General features: G+C 39.2%; 1 protein-coding gene across 1 annotated transcript; it reads right to left on the bottom strand.

The window, feature by feature from the left end:
* Window positions 1-20,135: 20,135 nt before the first annotated feature.
* On the bottom strand, window positions 20,136-20,824 carry LOC109171649 (40S ribosomal protein S17-4-like). Its single transcript, XM_019320720.1, has one exon. It carries the CDS (start codon window positions 20,725-20,727, stop codon window positions 20,296-20,298), a length of 432 nt encoding a protein of 143 aa, XP_019176265.1. The 5' UTR covers window positions 20,728-20,824; the 3' UTR covers window positions 20,136-20,295.
* Window positions 20,825-21,276: the final 452 nt, after the last annotated feature.

Raw genomic sequence — 21,276 nt, 5'->3', positions numbered from 1 at the left:
AACTTATTTATTAATTTATATAAGAAATGTCTTATGTTCGAACCCCATCCCAATTAGAGTTGGCATAATTGTCAAACATATACTACGGATATGTTAAAATTTATTAAAAAAATATATAATATAAAATTTAACATAAACTTGTTAAACATTAATAGTGGTTCACATGTTAGTATGTTGATTAAGTCTGTTTAGTTATGTTTTATCTCCTGTAGAATAGGTATAGAGTTGTTGCTAGTATTTTTCCCTATTTATACTTTGCATTGTACAGTGGTTGAGTATTGAATTGATACACTATTCTTCTATTCTTATATGGTATCCAGAGCCTAACTCCCACGAGATCATTATTATTATTATTTTTTCTCTTTCAATCTTATGGCGATTACGTCCACGACTGTGATTGTTCAATTGTCCGCCCCGGCTAATTTCCCGATTCGCCTCACCGAGGTGAATTTTCCGGTGTGGCGTCGACAAGTTCATTCGACTCTCATCGGTCTTGACTTGTTGGGTTACATTGATGGCACCGTTAAGGAGCCTGTTGCGTTCCTTGATACTGCATCAACTACCAAAAACCCAGCCCATACGAATTGGGTACGTCAAGATCAGATAATTCTTGCTGCTCTTCTTGGTAGCTGCACAGACACCATTCAACCCGTTATATCATCTGCAATTACAGCCGCAGATGCCTGGTCTCGTCTTACAGCCGGCTACGCTAGCTCCTCTAAAGGACGGGTTATATCCCTCAAAACCAAGCTGGTCAGAAATCCACGAGGTTCCCGGTCAATTTCAGAATTCCTTCAAGACATGAAATCTATTGCTGATGACTTGGCTTTGGCTCAACATCCTATCTCGGATGAGGATCTCGTCATTCATGCCATCACCCAATTAGGTGATGAGTTTCACCCAATCATGGCAGCGATCCAAGTCCGTGAAACAGCAGTTACTTATGCGGAACTTGGTCCTATTCTGACCGAATACGAACGCACGATGAAGCAGTGCACCGACCAATCTTCGTATTTGCCGACGGCAAATGTCACCCAACGACAAGTGCCCAAAACTAGCTCTGGCTCGGCTCGTGATCAGCCTACCGTCACCAACTCCCGTAGAGGTCGCGGACGTGGCCGTGGTCAAAACTACAGCAACCGTCAAGGACGGTTTTGCAACTTCTGTGAATTCTCGGGCCATGATACCAAGTTTTGTAGGAAGCTGGCTAATTTTTTACGGGACAATAACTATCAGTTCAGTGACGCTCAAAATACGCGTACTTCTCAACCAGTTGCCAACTCAGCCACTACTACTCCCGCGACTTCACCTCAATGGATGTTTGACAGTGGGGCTTCCCATCATGCGACCTCTAGTACGTCCACTTTGCATGGATTTTCAGATTATGGCGGGCCTGATGAAATAAGCTTAGGAGATGGTAAGACTTTACGTATTACTCATACTGGGCACACTGTTCTTCCCGCTACACCTCGCTCCCTGTGTCTAAGTAATGTTTTATGTGTTCCACGGTTACATACCAATCTAGTCTCTGTGTCAAAGTTATGCAAGTCTAATCGAGTTTCTATCGAATTTTTCCCTACTTATTTTTTGGTGAAGGATCTAGTCACAGGGGCGCAGCTTCTACAGGGGGAGAACGTCAATGATGTCTACTTCGCTCCTAATGCCCAGTTTCCACAAATAAATGTTTCACTTCAATCCTCTGTTGCGGCCTGGCATCACCAGTTTGGTCATCCTTCCAACGACACCCTTAAGAAACTAATAAAATGTTATGGCTTAGGTATTAAATATGCAGATATTGCAGTATTTAATTGTACCTCTTGTAATATCAACAAGAGTCATAAGTTGCCTTTTGCCGAAAATACTTTATCCAGTTCCAAACCTCTACAGTTAATATACACCGATGTATGGAGTACTTCCGAGAAGTCCATTGACGGTTACTCCTATTATGTTCTTTTTGTAGATTTTTTTACCAAGTACATTTGGTTGTACCCTCTTAAAAAAAATCTGACGTATTCTTGGTATTCCCGCAGTTTAAGCGTCTAGTAGAAAAGTTCTATGGTCACCCCATTGTGTCTGTCTTTTATGACAATGGTGGCGAGTTCATAAAGTTAATACCGATGTTTAATTCGTTTGGGATATCACACTTTACATCACCACCACATACTCCTGAACATAACGGCACGGCTGAACGCCGACATCGCCACATAGTTGAAACTGCTCTAGCTTTACTACACAATGCGTCTCTTCCTGTTTCGTTCTGGTCTCATGCTGTTCAAACTGCTGTATACCTCATAAATCGGCTTCCCACGCCGATTCTAAAAAATCAGTCCCCTTTTGAGTGTCTCTTCCATAAGTTACCAAACTTTAAAAGGCTAAAAAATTTTGGTTGCCTTTGCTTCCCTTGGCTGCGCCCTTATACACGTACCAAATTACAACCGAGATCCACGCCTTGTATTTTTTTGGGATACTCAACATCTCAATCTGCTTATAAATGTTGGGATTCTAGTTCTAACAAAATGTATGTGTCCAGACACGTAAAATTCATAGAGAATGTTTTTCCTGCGCAGAATGATATTTTTTCCCAGTCTGCAGGTTTGGCTCGTGACTTAACATTTTCCCAGTTGTCTTCACAAAATGTTGCTCCCTTCCATCCAGCCATGCCACGTCAGACAAGCTCCTCAACATCTCCAGTTCGTCTCAGTTCAGAGAACACAGTACCACCACCCACTGCGTGTCAACATGCGGCAGCCCCTGGTCGCACTGTCTTCACTCTGCCCGAACAGTCTACTCCCGCGTCATCACCCGTTCCAGTGTCGGTCGCGTCGTCGTCGGCCTCTCAGTCCTCCGCGTCGTCGTCGGTTCCGGCGGCACCCTCACAGTCCCACTCATCGTCGCCAGATCAGTCCTCTATGTCATCGCCTGTAACACCCCGTGTTACGGCCTTCAATCCCGGATTAATTATTTAATTAATCCCGTTAATAATAATTAAATATGATTTAATTCGGTTAGGTTTCCCTTTAATTAATTAATAAGGCCCACCATGAACCGTGGGCCCTTGCCTAAATTAGAGCCTTAAGCCTATTAGGAATAAAGAAAGTAAACCTTTTACTATTCAGATTCTGATTAGGAATCCTAGACCTAGTTATCTATTAGGAATAAAGGAAGTAGGTCTTTTACTATTCAGATTATGATTAGGATTCTCTTTAATTAATTAATATGGTCCACTAAAGACCATGGAACCCAATCCTTAGTCCCAAAAGGAATAGAATTAGCAAGCCTATAATATTAGTTCCTAATTAGGACTCCTAAATATATAAATAGGGGACTTAAGAGGCACCTAGAACCCCCCCACCACAAGATTAACGCCCCACCACCCCAGAAAGAGCTCCAAGAATCCCCTTAGGAGAAATCAAGAAAGCAAGGAAGCTTAAAGAAAGATCCTTCATAGCCAAGGAATTAATTAAGGCTAAGAGGTAACCCATGTCTCAACAAAACCTATTTTCATAGCTATGATTTCCCCTTAGGGTTTCCCCCATGATTGTAAATGGCGAATTACTATGATTATTATTGATGTTGATTTAATGATTCCATGGGGAAACTTGATAATCTTGATATTGGGAGTTTCTTGATAATTGTGATGTTCTTGATGATTAATTGGGATTCTTGATGATTATGTGTTGTTCTTGATGATTATGATGTTCTTGATGGTTAATAGGTATCCTTGATGATTATGTGTTGTTCCTACCGAATCTTGCAATTAGAAGACGAATCGTATCCTTGTTGATATAAAAGTGATTAGAACCCTAGGTTGTACCGTATGCTTTGATTCTTGGATTATCGGGTGGGAAATCGCATGTTTGGGTGTTGATTATGTTTAGAAAAGCAGGATAGGCCATTATGTTTAGAAAAGCAGGATAGGCCGTCTACTTGTTGTTGTTAATTGCGTTGTAAAGTGTCTAAGCATGGTTTCGGGTTCCACAACGGTTCCCGGGGCGAAAAGTGATGAAAAGAGTCAGTGGGGGGGTAGGTGGGGGTAGGGGACCCGCCACTTACCCGCGGTATTCTCGGGCAGCTCCGGCAGCGGGCAGCCGGCGGGCGGGCAGCTGCCCGCCGGGCACCCGCTGCCCAGAACAGTGGCAGCCGGCGGGTGGACCCCCACCCACCGGCTACCCGCTGGAAATTACACTACCTCGGGCTCCCGGTTTCCCCGTTTGATGTTTCCCCGATCCCCGTGGTGTCCCAACGGACCCCGTTCGTCGTGCCTATGTCTAGTTTGATGTTTCGGGTACCGTTCGTAGGTTTATGAGTCTGTTATATCGCATGCTAGATGAATTGGTATCCCGTTGACCTAGGTGAAGGAAGTATGAACCCCTTATGACTATTCTTAGTATGTGATGGATCACGCATAGGTTTGTTATACGCTTTATCCCCCTTCCCGATGTGTAACGTGGGTTGCATGTGCTTGCTATGTGTTATGTGTGTGTGCTACCCCAATTCGGTTGCGATCGGATTGGTTATCCTGAGCTGCGGTTCAGAAGCTGGCTGCGGTCAGATTGGTATTCCTGGCTGCGGTCAGATGACATTCTCTTGGGCTGCGGTCCACCGTTTGGTTGCGATCAAACGTTTCTATACGAGCTGCGGTTCGTCCTTTATCCTGGCTGCGGTCAGATGACACTCTCTTGGGCTGCGGTCCACTGTTTGGTTGCGATCAAACATTATGATGAGCTGCGGTTCATCGGTCGGTTGCGATCGACCTCCCCGTGTTGCGATACGGGGCATGGTGCTGCGGGGCTGTGTCAGAGCTATATGCGCTGACCCTCATGTATGGGCATGCGATCGGTCCCGTGGCGCCAACAATGTGAGTTATGTGTGTGATATGGGCGAATTGTGACTATGAGTGCCTTGGGGGGATGTGACTAAGGGATTTATGTTGGGGATTGTTTATGTTGAGTTATGATTATTGTTTATGCCTTGCCTTATCTAGCTTATCTGTTGTGAACTACATATGCTTGTTATAACTGTTGATTGTGTCTAGCCTTATCTGTCGAGTCATTCCCGGTTTTAAAGCTAGAGTTCGTAGGATATATCTTCATGCTCAAAATGGTTTTCGTATATCTATATATACCTCTATATGTATTGTATTTCAACGCGTTGGAGTGGGTTACCAGCATCTCTCGCTGAACAGATATATTTGGCTTTCAGGCACAGAAGATTAAGTCACTGGAGCGCGCTAGAACTCGGAGGGTAGAAATAGATAGTTTCCCTTTCGGCCTGTGTGCCATGTTTATACATTTATGCTTTTGAGGATATTAGTTAGTTAGCCTGTGCATCTGGGTTCTCTAGCCTAGGTGTGGCATAGCACCCCGAACACTTGTATTATATTCTGGGATTTAATAAGATTCTACCTTTATTATCAGCTTTAAAAAGTCTTAAAAATCTGGGGTGTTACAGTTGGTATCAGAGCTTAAGTTTGATCCTAGGATAAGACTCTTAAGACCGGACTTTAGGACACTAGGCTTGAACTCTAGGTACTTAGGAACATAGGATCCAGGAATCTTAGGACGCACAGTGAGATTGTGAAACCTACACATAACCTCCCCTCACTTCATCCCTCTTAAAGGAACCTCCCCCTACGCTTACCACACCAAGTAAGGGTGCGAATAGATAAGTTTACTTCCACAACTGGGTAACGTACACTTACCCGATAAATCGCCTCGTCCTAACTCCCGTCAAAAGACTTGACAAGGACCCTGACCAAAGGAAAGGAAGATTTGGATGACTACTAAGAAGAGGCGTTACAGTCAGGATTGCTAAAAGGGACGGACTGCAATACGCACCAACCCAGGGTAACCACGATAACCCCCGAGTCAGACAAATGACATGCACCTTCCGACAAGTTGCCTTATCTCGGCAAACCCGGGTTGCGGCTACAACAAACAGGAAGGAGAACTAGGACACCTATTAAAGTAGCGAAGGAACGACACCATTAGTCGAATCCTTGGGTGCAAGGTAAGTATATCGCGACACCTTGCGGCCCCACCACCCCAATTTAAAATATCATCCGCCCTGAAACCCCAGCATCTTGATACCCCTATTTGTTGAAAATTCCCACCCCGAATCCTTAATTACCTTGAGAGCAAATTCGCAACCATCATGACCTTGCTCACCCTTTTGTTGCGCTTAACCCAAACCCTCAGAAACCCTAAATTGTTATTGCCCTTACTCTAAGTTCATATCCCCACTCCGTTTGGAAACCCTGTTAAAAACCGTAGAGCAGCATAAGGCCCTTACCCTGCCCAGGGGCGTGAAGAACCGACATTCATTGATTCAATAGTAAAATAAGTTGTTAGATAGGAATCGGCGAAGTAGGTGGAAGTTACGAATACGTATCACCCCACCCTTACACGAAAACCGTGAAGGCTTCACGAGAAACCATAGCCTGTACGTACGCCACCGAAGAACGCCATGCGTTGACAAGAGCGGGCAAACAAATACGTTCAATGTGTCAGGGGCCCTCGCTATAGAAAACATCATCAAATAGGTACAACAGGCCGAACCTCAAGGAGGACATAAATCCTTGCTAAGAATTTCATCCACCAAGGAAGGGATGAAACCCAATAGAACAAGAAAGACTAACCCGAAACCCCCCCTTACCCTTAAGAACCCTCGACAAGGATTAGGAGTCAAGACCTAGGGGTTTGACCCACTAAACCGACTGGGTCCAGACTTCTGGACATCCGAGGGGCACGTGCACGGAAACCATCACGAGAATTCCCCTGGAAGCCATAGAGACGAAAGGGACTTCGACACAGGAAGAGAAGATCAAACGAAAATCTTAGAATCAAACAAAGCCAAGGAAAAGGGATCACCAGTTCGACTGCACGCCACAACCAAGCCCCAAACAGGCATAATCACTCGAAGCCAAGAGTCCTTAGCCCCTTTCCCTCCCCTTGCCATTTCGTTAAAGAATCCGTCCTATCACTCCAAACCTCGCTCTTGATCCCTCATTACGGACAAACCCGTACAAGGTGGCAACCTTCCTTCCTATATTACGACCTTGAGACATCGACCCTATCCGCCCCTCGACTTTGAAACCTAGCCCTTGCACTTCTTACACCCCTTTAAACCCAGACCAAGAAAACATAGATATATATGTGTATGTATATCTACCTCTAGAACTCGTGCTTAAGGATCAATGAACATTGTACGATGGGTCATCCTATGTATCCAAGTCCCTTTATTGTGCACAAGGGCATGGGACTTGTCAGGACATGAATCTGTGCATTTTTGGGGTCCTTCCCGAAGGAATTGACTATTCCTAGTCACTTTCCCGCGGGTCCCCAACGGGTCCTTGACGGGACCTTGGCGGGTCCTTGGCAGGAGCTTGGCAGGCGGACGACCGCCCACCTCGCGCCCACTGGTACAATGTGCTGATTTCTTAACCCCTCACTTTATTGATTTGTGGCACACTTGTGTGCCTCGATTGAGGAATGTGAGTCTTGGGTAAGGAACCATGGACCGCCCAAACATAGTGTCCTATGTAAAAGACCTTGACGCACGAGACACCATCGGGAAATCACCATCAATTACATTGCACGAGTAATTGAAATCGGATCCTACGATACAACCGACCAGGGATGTTTGGCGTAAAGGATTGTGCAAACCAAGGAGGCGAGTTGGGAACTCGTACTAAGAACCCACGAAAACCTTAAAAGTCAAAATGCTAAGGAGGGACCGGGACTCCTCCAAACCATGGACATCGTTCGAGCAAATCAGAGGACTCCTTACAAGTTGTATGGAATCAAGAACTACGTAGCCCATGGTGCTAAGCAAAAGGGTGAAGAACACATTCGCGCCAAGTCTACAAGGGTCATTAAGGACCCACAAGGAAATGAGGTGACTCGTAAAGTCGCCGAGACATTCCACAACGAGATTTGGTAACTAACTGCGCTTTAAAAGAAAAAGGGCACGCAAGGACACCTTCATCATTAAAAATAACACAAACAGGGCACAACAATGCCGAACCTCGGGTAAGACATGAAGTCTTACTAAGAATTTCATCCACTAAAGAGGAGATGAAATTCAATAAGAAGAGAAATTCAACCCAAAGTCTATCGACTCCCAAGAGACTTTGGGAAGAATTTGGGAAGTGCGCCCTAAGAGATTGGCTTGGTTGACCCAACTCGGTCAAGACCTTGGGCGCATTAAAGAAGTAAGTGTTGAATCACCACGGGAAATTCCCTCAAGAAAGAAGAGAAAGATGAAACCTTAGCCTGGGAAGCAAGGTCTAACAAGGATCTTAAAGTCAAGCAAGCACCAACACCAAGGAAGGAGGATCATCAGCTCGTCGGCGCATCGTGATCAAAGCATCTAACCAGATTATTCACTTGGGATCGAGAAACCTTAACCCATCCTAGCCGAATTCCTTTCCCTCCCTCGGAAAATCGGCCCCTTCCTTATTTCAAACCCATTCTACCCTTCAGACCCCATTCTCAATCCCATATTTTAACGATTCCATACAAGTGGCAACCTCACAACCTAAGTTGCAACCTCAAAAACTTGATCCTAATTCCTGATTTCACCATGTCCTCAAGTTTGAAACCCACTCTCTTAGCCCTGTAAACCTAATCGTTCCCAAAAACCCAGCACACATAGGCGTGCAAGTATAGAATTTCCCCGTGGAATACCTTCTCTATAGGACCACGGTTCTTCTCTTGACTCGTTAACCCTGCAATGATTTCCAAGCTTCGGGGATGAAGCTTCTCGTAAGGGGGGGAGAGTGTAACACCCCGTGTTACGGCCTTCAATCCCGGATTAATTATTTAATTAATCCCGTTAATAATAATTAAATATGATTTAATTCGGTTAGGTTTCCCTTTAGTTAATTAATAAGGCCCACCATGAACCGTGGGCCCTTGCCTAAATTAGAGCCTTAAGCCTATTAGGAATAAAGAAAGTAAACCTTTTACTATTCAGATTCTGATTAGGAATCCTAGACCTAGTTATCTATTAGGAATAAAGGAAGTAGGTCTTTTACTATTCAGATTATGATTAGGATTCTCTTTAATTAATTAATATGGTCCACTATGGACCATGGAACCCAATCCTTAGTCCCAAAAGGAATAGAATTAGCAAGCCTATAATATTAGTTCCTAATTAGGACTCCTAAATATATAAATAGGGGACTTAAGAGGCACCTAGAACCCCCCCCCACCACAAGATTAACGCCCCACCACCCCAGAAAGAGCTCCAAGAATCCCCTTAGGAGAAATCAAGAAAGCAAGGAAGCTTAAAGAAAGATCCTTCATAGCCAAGGAATTAATTAAGGCTAAGAGGTAACCCATGTCTCAACAAAACCTATTTTCATAGCTATGATTTCCCCTTAGGGTTTCCCCCATGATTGTAAATGGCGAATTACTATGATTATTATTGATGTTGATTTAATGATTTCATGGGGAATCTTGATAATCTTGATATTGGGAGTTTCTTGATAATTGTGATGTTCTTGATGATTAATTGGGATTCTTGATGATTATGTGTTGTTCTTGATGATTATGATGTTCTTGATGGTTAATTGGTATCCTTGATGATTATGTGTTGTTCCTACCGAATCTTGCAATTAGAAGACGAATCGTATCCTTGTTGATATAAAAGTGATTAGAACCCTAGGTTGTACCGTATGCTTTGATTCTTGGATTATCGGGTGGGAAATCGCATGTTTGGGTGTTGATTATGTTTAGAAAAGCAGGATAGGCCATGTGCCGTTCGTTTCCCGTATTTGATCCGTTAATTGTCTACTTGTTGTTGTTAATTGCGTTGTAAAGTGTCTAAGCATGGTTTCGGGTTCCACAACGGTTCCCGGGGCGAAAAGTGATGAAAAGAGTCAGTGGGGGGGTAGGGGACCCGCCACCTACCCGCGGTATTCTCGGGCAGCTCCGGCAGCGGGCAGCCGGTGGGCGGGCAGCTGCCCGGAACAGTGGCAGCCGGCGGGTGGACCCCCACCCACCGGCTACCCGCTGGAAATTACACTACCTCGGGCTCCCGGTTTCCCCGTTTGATGTTTCCCTGATCCCCGTGGTGTCCCAACGGACCCCGTTCGTCATGCCTATGTCTAGTTTGATGTTTCGGGTACCGTTCGTAGGTTTATGAGTCTGTTATATCGCATGCTAGATGAATTGGTATCCCGTTGACCTAGGTGAAGGAAGTATGAACCCCTTAGGACTATTCTTAGTATGTGATGGATCACGCATAGGTTTGTTATACGCTTTATCCCCCTTCCCGATGTGTAACGTGGGTTGCATGTGCTTGCTATGTGTTATGTGTGTGTGCTACCCCAATTCGGTTGCGATCGGATTGGTTATCCTGAGCTGCGGTTCAGAAGCTGGCTGCGGTCAGATTGGTATTCCTGGCTGCGGTCAGATGACATTCTCTTGGGCTGCGGTCCACCGTTTGGTTGCGATCAAACGTTTCTATACGAGCTGCGGTTCGTCCTTTATCCTGGCTGCGGTCAGATGACACTCTCTTGGGCTGCGGTCCACTGTTTGGTTGCGATCAAATATTATGATGAGCTGCAGTTCATCGGTCGGTTGCGATCGACCTCCCCGTGTTGCGATACGGGGCATGGTGCTGTGGGGCTGTGTCAGAGCTATATGCGCTGACCCTCATGTATGGGCATGCGATCGGTCCCGTGGCGCCAACAATGTGAGTTATGTGTGTGATATGGACGAATTGTGACTATGAGTGCCTTGGGGGGATGTGACTAAGGGATTTATGTTGGGGATTGTTTATGTTGAGTTATGATTATTGTTTATGCCTTGCCTTATCTACCTTATCTGTTGTGAACTACATATGCTTGCTATAACTGTTGATTGTGTCTAGCCTTATCTGTCGAGTCATTCCCGGTTTTAAAGCTAGAGTTCGTAGGATATATCTTCATGCTCAAAATGGTTTTCGTATATCTATATATACCTCTATATGTATTGTATTTCAACGCGTTGGAGTGGGTTACCAGCATCTCTCGCTGAACAGATATATTTGGCTTTCAGGCACAGAAGATTAAGTCACTGGAGCGCGCTAGAACTCGGAGGGTAGAAATGGATAGTTTCCCTTTCGGCCTGCGTGCCATGTTTATACATTTATGCTTTTGAGGATATTAGTTAGTTAGCCTGTGCATCTGGGTTCTCTAGCCTTGGTGTGGCATAGCACCCCGAACACTTGTATTATATTTTGGGATTTAATAAGATTCTACCTTTATTATCAGCTTTAAAAAGTCTTAAAAATCTGGGGTGTTACATCGCCGGTTCTGGCCTCATCCTCTCAGCCCTATGCGGCCCCAACGTCACCACCTCCGTTCTCCGCATTATCGCCGGCTGCAGTGTCACCTTCTGAGTCTTCCTCGTCGAAATCTGCCAGTCCGGCGTCACAGTCCTCCACAGCGTCTACCTCTTCTTCTGCGTCTGAGTATTTTCCAATTCCTTCACCGCCCAGCAGTGTTTCAGCGTCTTCTAACGTGCCTAGACGTTCTGAGCGTCTTCGAACAAAAAACCCAAAATATTATGGGGATAAGTTTGTGAACACCACTACCGTACATCCTCTACCTGCCTCTCTTGAGCCATCTACTATTACACAAGCCTTGAAAGATCCTCTATGGCGTGATGCCATGGATGATGAATTTACTGCATTATGTCGCAATCAGACATGGGTGCTTGTTCCGCGAGGTGGTCATAGTCCAATAGGTTGCAAGTGGGTATACCGTATTAAACGAAAACCAGATGGCACAGTGGACAGGTACAAGGCCCGTTTGGTTGCCAAAGGGTTCTTACAGGAGTCCGGCCGAGACTACTTTGAAACATTTAGTCCGGTCATGAAACCGGTGACCATTCGAATTATTCTCACAATTGCATTGAGTAACAGGTGGACTATTAGGCAGCTCGACGTCAACAATGCTTTTTTACAGGGCACCCTATATGAAGATGTGTATATGGAACAACCACCGGGATACGTGGATGTCCATAATCCTTCCTATGTCTGTAAGCTACGTAAGGCGCTGTACGGGCTTAAACAGGCGCCCCGTGCTTGGTACTTGGAATTGTCAAATTTCTTGGTATCTGCAGGTTTTACACGCTCAAAGGCGGATACGTCTTTGTTTGTCTACACCTGTGATGGCGTTGTTGTGTACTTCTTGGTCTATGTAGATGATATTATTCTCACTGGCAATAATGTTGTGTACTTGGATGCTTTTGTAGCTAAATTAGCCAACCGGTTTTCAATCAAGGACCTCGGCCTACTACATCACTTCTTAGGCGTTGAGGTCATAACTACTACATTTGGAATGTTTTTATCTCAGGGACATTATCTTGCAGACATTCTAACTCGGTTCAATATGGATGGTGTGAAATCTGTGTCCACACCAATGGCTTCTGACTCGAGGTTACAAGTTGATAGCTCTACTACGCCTGTGGATGCTACGAGTTATCGCCGTCTAATTGGGCTATTGCAGTACCTTCTTATCACCCGGCCGGATATGGCGTATACTGTTAACAAGTTGGCTCAGTATATGCATGCGCCTAATCTCGAGCACTGGCAAGCAGCCAAGCGTATTCTCAGGTACTTAAAGGGTACAATTCATCTTGGCTTATTACTGAAGTTTGATACCCCCTTACGGTTGACCGCCTTTTCTGATTCGGACTGGGGGAGTTTACGGGATAAAGGACGCTCTACTACTGCCTACGTCATTTATCTTGGGGCTAATGTCATTTCCTAGAAGTCTGCCCGCCAGAAAACTGTGTCTCGATCTTCAACGGAAGCTGAGTACCGTGCGTTAGCCCATGCTGCGGCTAAGCTAGTCTGGATTCAGAACTTGCTACGTGAAGTTGGTATTCGTTTGCTTCAACCACTGTCCCTATTATGTGATAATTTGGGTGCCACATATGTATGTAAGAATCCAGTTTTTCACTCCCAGATGAAGCATCTTGCTTTAGATTATTTCTTTGTTAGAGATATGGTTGCTGAAGGTTCTCTATTCGTTCGACATGTCTCTTCTTGTGATCAGGTGGCAGATGTACTAACCAAACCCTTGGGGCGTGCTCTGTTTCAGAAGTTTCGGTCCAAGATTGGTGTAACCGACGGTTCCTCCATCTTGCGGGGGCGTGTTAAACATTAATAGTGGTTCACATGTTAGTCTGTTGATTAAGTCTGTTTAGTTATGTTTTATCTCCTGTAGAATAGGTATAGAGTTGTTGCTAGTATTTTTCCCTATTTATACTTTGCATTGTACAGTGGTTGAGTATTGAATTGATACACTATTCTTCTATTCTTATAAAACTTTAGTCAAATAATTAGCCCGACTAAATACATAGCATTCAGAGTTGAGAATCAAAGATTATAAATCAAGAACTTTAAAAATCATTTGATTATATTTAGAACAAAACTTAATATTTCAACTATGTTTTTGCATTATTGGAATGATTTTAGTCATTATTGTATTAATAATTTTTTGTATGTATTTTTATAATGGTACAATTGTACAATTACACATGGATTCTGAAATGGTAGGACCATTTTCTAAAGAATTGATAATGTTGACATCCCACTGGCTCCAATTGAACAAGTTTACACATCAGAATTTTATCAATGCATTGCATGAAAACTTCTAAAGAAATTTGTAAGTTAATTTTTACTATATCATTATAAAACAATATATATATATATATATATATATATATATATATATATATATATATATATATATATATATATATATATATATATATATATATATATATTGTAACCATATAGTTTAAATTATTTATATATATTATCGTCCTCTATTGACAACAATTGTAGCAATTGTCAATGACAAATTCTAAAACAATTTGTCTCAACAACGAAACGAAATTAAAAAAATCAATGATTTCGTTATTGTTGATGAAAAGTATGTACGCCATTTTATTAGTCTTATTAAATTAAATAAATTAGCAGCTACAACAAAATATAATACATATGCATTTAAGTAATTTAGAATTAGATGTCTATAATGTCTTTTTTAAAAAAATTTATTCATTATAAAAATTTTAAAAAGAAATATAATTTCATTAGTTATATTATCTTTATTTTCTACAATTCAAAGATTCATTACATTAATTCATTACCGTCAAATTTATTAATTTATTATATTCACTACATTGTTCATTTTATTCTTTTTTTACATTATCTTGTAATTAAATATTAAAGTTATAATACAAAATATGCTATATATATATATATATATATATATATATATATATATATATATATATATATATATATTATTTATTTATTTATTTACCAAGTATTCTATACAAATGTAATAAATAATAAATATCAATATTTTGTTCAATACTTGATAACCTATGACACTCTCACAACACATGAAACATGTATGGGAAAAACTACCACCACCAAATATCAATAGGTGCGTGTAAGATAAAGAGTTCATAGTACAACTAAGATCCAGTCATATATACAACAAGGCAAATCTAAAGCTTCCTACACCATAATCTCATTGCATGATGAATCACTCTATGCTACCACCAGTAATTCAATTGCACATGACACACTACTAATAAAAAAAAAAAAAAAAAGACATGTAATGAAGATGATGACAATGACAATGCTACGCAAAAGGGAATTAAGAAGATTTAGAAAAATTTAAACCAAAAGTAGTATTTATTTAGACTATCACTTTTAGACTAAGTATTTAGACTAGCGTTATTACAAAGTTGCAAATATTTATTTTAGTGACAATTATAATCAATCTCCCATATATTATATTGCATTTATATACTTTAAATTACTGATCGATTTAAATAAACAAATTCAACATTTATTTACCTATGCATGAAAATCCCCTATATAATATTGTGTTGATATACTTTGAAATACTTATTTAAAAATAATCATTGGACATTATCTCATGCGTAAAAAATAGTATATATATATATATATATATATATATATATATATATATATATATATATATATATGCTAAGGATTCTGTGAGAACAGTACCATAGGAGAGATTTAAAAACCAATCTCAGTCTTACATCTATAAAAATTCGACGAATGAGAGGGTGCTACATAGGTTAAAATGTACTCCGTAATACTTTTCTATACAATTATAAAAAGTATAATATTTTAACTAAAAAATATATAGACAATTTCACTCACTTTCACACCAGACTTATTCATCCTCTTGTAATGGATAAAGTTATTTGCACCAAATCATTGGATAATGCTATTTACCAAATCTTGAACAATGAATTCATGGAGGGATAATGTAACATTTGGCTTTAATATGTCAATTTCTGCAAAGACTTTCTGCAACATATTTGGTGCAAACGCAGTTTCCTTTTGTGTTTTGAGTTTTTATAGTGCTATTTTTCAGGACTGGATAATGGAGACCCATAAGATTGTATGAATTAAGCAATGTTAGCATCAAACTGCAATCCTTTTTGAAGATACTCAAAGCTATTATCAGAGCAAAAGCTTGAACGAAACATAAACTTAAACAACTACAAAAGGCTAACACAGCTATCATCTGCTATCCAGACTATTGCCACTTAAGCACAAATCTACAAAACTCAACATCAAATCAACTATTACCACAGTTGCAAGATTTCTAGACGAAAAATACATGTACTCCCAAAATCTTACTCTCAATTGTGTTTAAATTTGATTGGAGGAAAAAAAAAAAAAATTGAATGGATAAACATCATGGCCCCTACTAAATTGAGCAATCAAAACATGCCAAATCATAGGGAGTATAAAATGAGAGTACAAATTGGGAGTACATGTAGAATTACTCCAGATTCATAATTTCTATACTATAGATTCATAATTTCTATACTGTAGATTCATAATTTCTAAACTGTATAGTTATCAAATTATGAGCATATAGTTTAGTGATTTGTGAATACAGAGTTCAATAATTGGGAATATGAACATTGAAAATTATGAACATAGAGTTTTGTAATTGTGAATATAGAGTTCAATAATTATGAATCTATAGTATAGAAATTATGGATTTATAGTATAGAAATTATGGGTCCAATTCCTGCACATCATAATTTGCCGCAACTCCAAGAGTGAGTTTTTTTGCTCAAACATTTTCAGGCTAAGGAGAGACAATGAGAGGAAAAAAAAAAAAAAAAAAAAGCTCTCAAAGGAAAAAAAAAAAGTCAAAATCAAAATTAACCACCCAGTGCGCCAAACGCACACCAAGGAGTTCTTTTTTCTTTTTTCTTTTTTCTCGTCCTTACGGTCCTAGAAAAAATCACTACTCTTTCAAATAAAACCCTTGATAGGGTCGCTCTTAAGTCTATTTTATCACTAAAATACTTTCTTATCTTGAGGTCATACTTATACATCATTAAATTTGTAATTTCTTCGCTAATTTTTTATTTTATTTTATTCTTTTTTTTTTACAAAAGGAATTCCATTTTCACAACATAATGACGGTTAGGGGTCATTTGGTTCACGGAATCTTAGATTACCCCAGGTAATAGGATTACCTCAGGGAAGGTAATGTGAGATTAAGGGAATGTAAGATTACCTGATGTGTTTGGTTAAGTTTTAGGAATATAATATTAACTTGTTTGGTTGGAGGTTATATTTTAAGTTATGTTACATCAATTACCTAAATGCCCTCAAAGAAAATGAGCAAGTTAAGTCTCTTTTTTCCCCATAATAATAATAATAATAATAATAATAATAATAATAATAATAATAATAATAATAATAATAATAATTATTATTATTATTATTATTATTATTATAACAGGCAAAAAAAAAAAAATTAAAACTTGCAAAAAAATTAAACATGCAACATGTAGTTAAGATAAGGAGAAGGGAAGTACTGATGGGTTTGTCAATGGTGTGCTGCGTAATTGTTTACGGACCAATAAAAAAACATGAAGTTTGAGTGAGGGGCAAATGTGGAATATTGAAAAGTAATATCACATTACCTAAAAAAATTAGGTAATCACATTACCTCAAAGATACCCTCAAATCCTACGTGGCAGGCATGTTTCATTACCTTCAATTTCAGATTACTTGAACCAAACAATGTAATCTCACATTACCTTTCTTAGATTACCAGGGTAATCTAAGATCCCTTGAACCAAACGCCCCCTTAAAGTATCTATTAGGTCCATGTACTATAGTGCTTTGTTCAATTTAATTCTTCTATCTTAATTTTGTTCAATTTAGTCCATGTACTTTTAAAAGTGAAACAATTAAAGACAATAGTTGATGTACGCCGACATTATATGTCACATCATCATACTTACATGCCAACTCATATATTATTTTATAAATATTTAAAATTAATTACTTTTACCACCAATATATTACATGAATATGTCCAAAATAATAAATACATAAATATAAGCTATTGTCCTTAAGTGTTTCACTTTTAAAAGTACAGGGACTAAATTGAACAAAATTAAGGTAAAAGGACTAAATTGAACAAAATACTATAGTATAGGGACCTCATAGATACTTTGAACCACAATGACACATTATTATTATTATTATTATTATTATTATTATTATTATTATTATTATTATTATTATTATTATTATTATTATTATTATAATAATAATAAATAGAGAAACTTTCAATTTTAGTCATATGACTATAGGGGCTTTATTAATTTCAGCACCTGACTTTTAAAAGTGTCAATTTAGTACCTTGGCTATGTACTTTTTATCAATTTTGTACCTTAGCTATGTACTTTTTATCAATTTTGGTCACTCCAGTCAAATTGCCGGAAAATTTTAACAGTTAAAATAATGAAGGTATTTTAATCATTTCATATCTCTTCCTTCTTCTCCGGTGAATTCATTTTTTCCGACGAATCCGTCGCACTAGCACACCTTCCAAAGCATACTTAAACTCATTTGTCCAAGCCGTCGCCGGCGATTTAGATGGCCAAAATTTCGATTGAAATCTTCTTGTCGTTTGTGTAAGGGGAGCTTGAGATATCGGCAGACCGAGAAATTTCCGAACTGCACTTCTCTTTGTTCTCGTCCAACGCACCTCCTACCAAAATTTCAGTTGAAAGCTTTTCTGGCCAAAAAAAGGCTTGCTCGAAGAAGAAAGCGAAATGCTAAAACTAATGCTGGTGCCTATTTGTTCTAAAATTTCTCTATATCAACATTATGCTAAAATTGATGTTGAATAAATACTTCTCTTTTTAGATGATGTATGTTGAATAAATACTTCTCTTTTTAGATGATGTTAAAAGCATCGCAGCGCATTTCATCCTCGGATTCGCCGGAAAAGATGAATTCGCCGGAGAAGAAGGAAAGAGACGTGAAATGACTAAAATACCCCTTATTATTTTAACTGTTAAAATTTTTCGGCGAAGTTTGGCCGGCAATTTGACCGACCGAAGTGACCAAAATTGATAAAAATTGCATAGTCAATGTACTAAATTGACATTTGTAAAAGTCAAGTGCTGAAATTAACAAAGTTGCTATAGAAATATAACCAAAATTGAAATTTTCTCTAATAAATAAATACTACCTTTGTTCCATTTTATTTATCCTACTTAATATTCTATGGTCAAATCAATTCTTTCTTCTTTGCTTATTTTTATTAGTAATTTTTTATTAATAATACTTTTAATGTAGTTTCTAAACATATATAAATTTTAGATACTACTTCTAAACTTAATAGGGCATGAAAAAGTTAAACTAATAACAATTTACAAAGCATCACAACTTAAGGATAAATTCAGCCTAAGAACCACTGTTTGATTAAAGTGAGTTATCTCACATTTCCCCGTTATTTGAGATTTTCTTAGGAATGTTATATTACATAAAATATTGTTATTGTGACTTTTATGCAGGGAATTCCCAAACATTGTCTATAGTTTATTTTTGGTAACATTAACATGGCGTTTGGTTCACTGTAATTTAATTTGGTTGAAATGAATTGCAATTTCAAAGAATTCTAATTCTCTCTTTTTGTTGAATTGAAATTCATGGGGTACCCCATGAATTGAATTGAAATTCATGGGGTACCCCATAAATTGCAATTCAATGAATTTGAGAAAGGAAAAACATATGAAATGACATTACTACCCTTTGTTGTTATTACTATTAGGGAGAAGTGTCAAATAGGGCCATGTACTATTGTCAAGTGCTCAATTCCCACCATGAACTAAATTAAAGGCTAATTAACCACACTTACCTACTAAATTTGTTCAATTAGCCTCTTTTTACAGGTAATTGACTTTTTTTTGCAGGTTACTAATTCAATTATTAAAAAAATAATTTCAAAATAATTTAAAAATTATTATTATATATATATATATATATATATATATAAAAGAATACAGCCACTGGCTGTCATCGCCGGACAAATGGTGGCGGTATTCTTTTTTATTTTATTTTATTTTAGTTTATTTTATTTATTTATTTTAATAATTAAATAGGTAACTTGTTATTAACCTATAAAAAAAGCTAATTGAACAAGTTTAACTCGTAGATGGACCTATTTGACCCCGGTAGTAGATGGGCTTATTTGACACTTGTGCTTTACTATTATTATTACACAAGGGTATTTTCGTCTTTATACCACTTATTTCCTTCTCAATTCCAATAATTAACAACGTAATTCGAATTCCTACTTTATTTCCACCTAATTCTTATTTTCCCACCGAATTACAATTTCTTTCCCCCCTAATTTCTTATTTCCAACCAAACGCCCTTTAATATTCAAGGGAACTCTGTTACGTGAGATTCCTAAGAATGTTATATTATCTCAAAACTTCCCTTGAACCGAACACCCCTAAATTCAACACCAGACACCCATTATATGCAATGGCATTATAGTGACACAAAGAATCAAAGGGAAGTAATCTAGCTAAACTAATTTAGTAAGTTAACAAAACCATTGCCTAAAACAAGTACACATTTTTTGGCTGTAATGAAGTGCAAACACAAACAATTTAAGACTAAAGCCATGGCTTTAACCACAACTGTATATTATCTGTCTGCTCACATTTCAATGCATAAGATAGAATTCAGTATTCTCAGAAAACAGACACTAAAGATTAGGAACAGATAAATTATTACCCAACTTGAAATGAACAAAATAGTAAATCCAGGACTATAAAGCAAAAAACTCACCAAGTAATTGACAAAATCCGTAGAAAAAAGTATCCAAAATGGTGCAAGAATACTTGAAACTAATCATGAAAGTAGCATTAAGTCTACATTATACTAATCAGTATTCCAATTCATTTTTCAGTACCGTCTTCCGCCACGAGCGCCGCCATAATTTACGCCGGAGGCGATCATGACTGGCTGCTGCTCCTCCTTGAGGACAACTCCAGGAAGGTCACTCATACCCATGGAAGCGAGCAGATCAATGGTCTCCCGGTCAACCTCAATGTGATCGACCTTGATTGCAGACTCGTCGGGAACGAAGTCCATGCGGCGCTCTCTCTCCTCCTCCTGGAGCTTGAGCGAGATGCCCCTAACGGGTCCCTTCTGGATCCGTTTCATTAGATGGGTGGAGAACCCAGCGATCTTGTTGCGCAGGCGCTTGGAGGCGATGATGGCAACCTCTTCCAGGACCTTCTTGTTGGTGTGGAAGTCGAGGGTCATGCGCGAGTAGTAGCGCTCGATGACTTGGCGGGAGGATTTCTTCACTGTCTTCGTACGTACGCGACCCATGGCGGCTTCTCCAGCGGCGAGGAGGGCTGCGGCTTTTCGCTGGAGCAGAGGTGGTGGCTAGGCTAGGGTTGCGGACGATACAGAGATTAGAAGAGAGCAGCTTTTATGTGCGTTCTGAAAATTTGATTGGGCTGTTCTGCTTTAAAAATGATGCTGGCCCACAAGGCTTCATTTTGTGAAATAAAACACAAAGCTTCAGTTTGGCAAATTATGCTGTGGAATAAGATGCACATTGTTTCAAAATTCAGTGAAAAATAATGTTGTGTCAATTAAATTTTTTTCTTTTACTATTAATGGTGTTTATATTCAGGAAGTCTATGTTCATAATTACTGAACTCTATGTTCATAATTCTAGAATTCTATGTTTATAATTGTTGAACTGCATATTCACAATTATTGAACTCTATATTCATAATTATAGAACTCTATGTTTATAATTTTTGAAAGGCACAAGTGTCAAATAGGTCCATTTACTACTTCGAAGTGCTCAATTCCCCAATCAACTAAAACATAATCTAATTGGACGCGCTTACCTCTAAAAATTTGTCG

This window comes from Ipomoea nil, unplaced genomic scaffold (assembly GCF_001879475.1).
Source record: "Ipomoea nil cultivar Tokyo-kokei standard unplaced genomic scaffold, Asagao_1.1 scaffold0327, whole genome shotgun sequence".
Classification (NCBI taxonomy): Eukaryota; Viridiplantae; Streptophyta; class Magnoliopsida; order Solanales; family Convolvulaceae; genus Ipomoea; species Ipomoea nil.
This window is presented reverse-complemented; position numbering and strand designations above follow the sequence as displayed.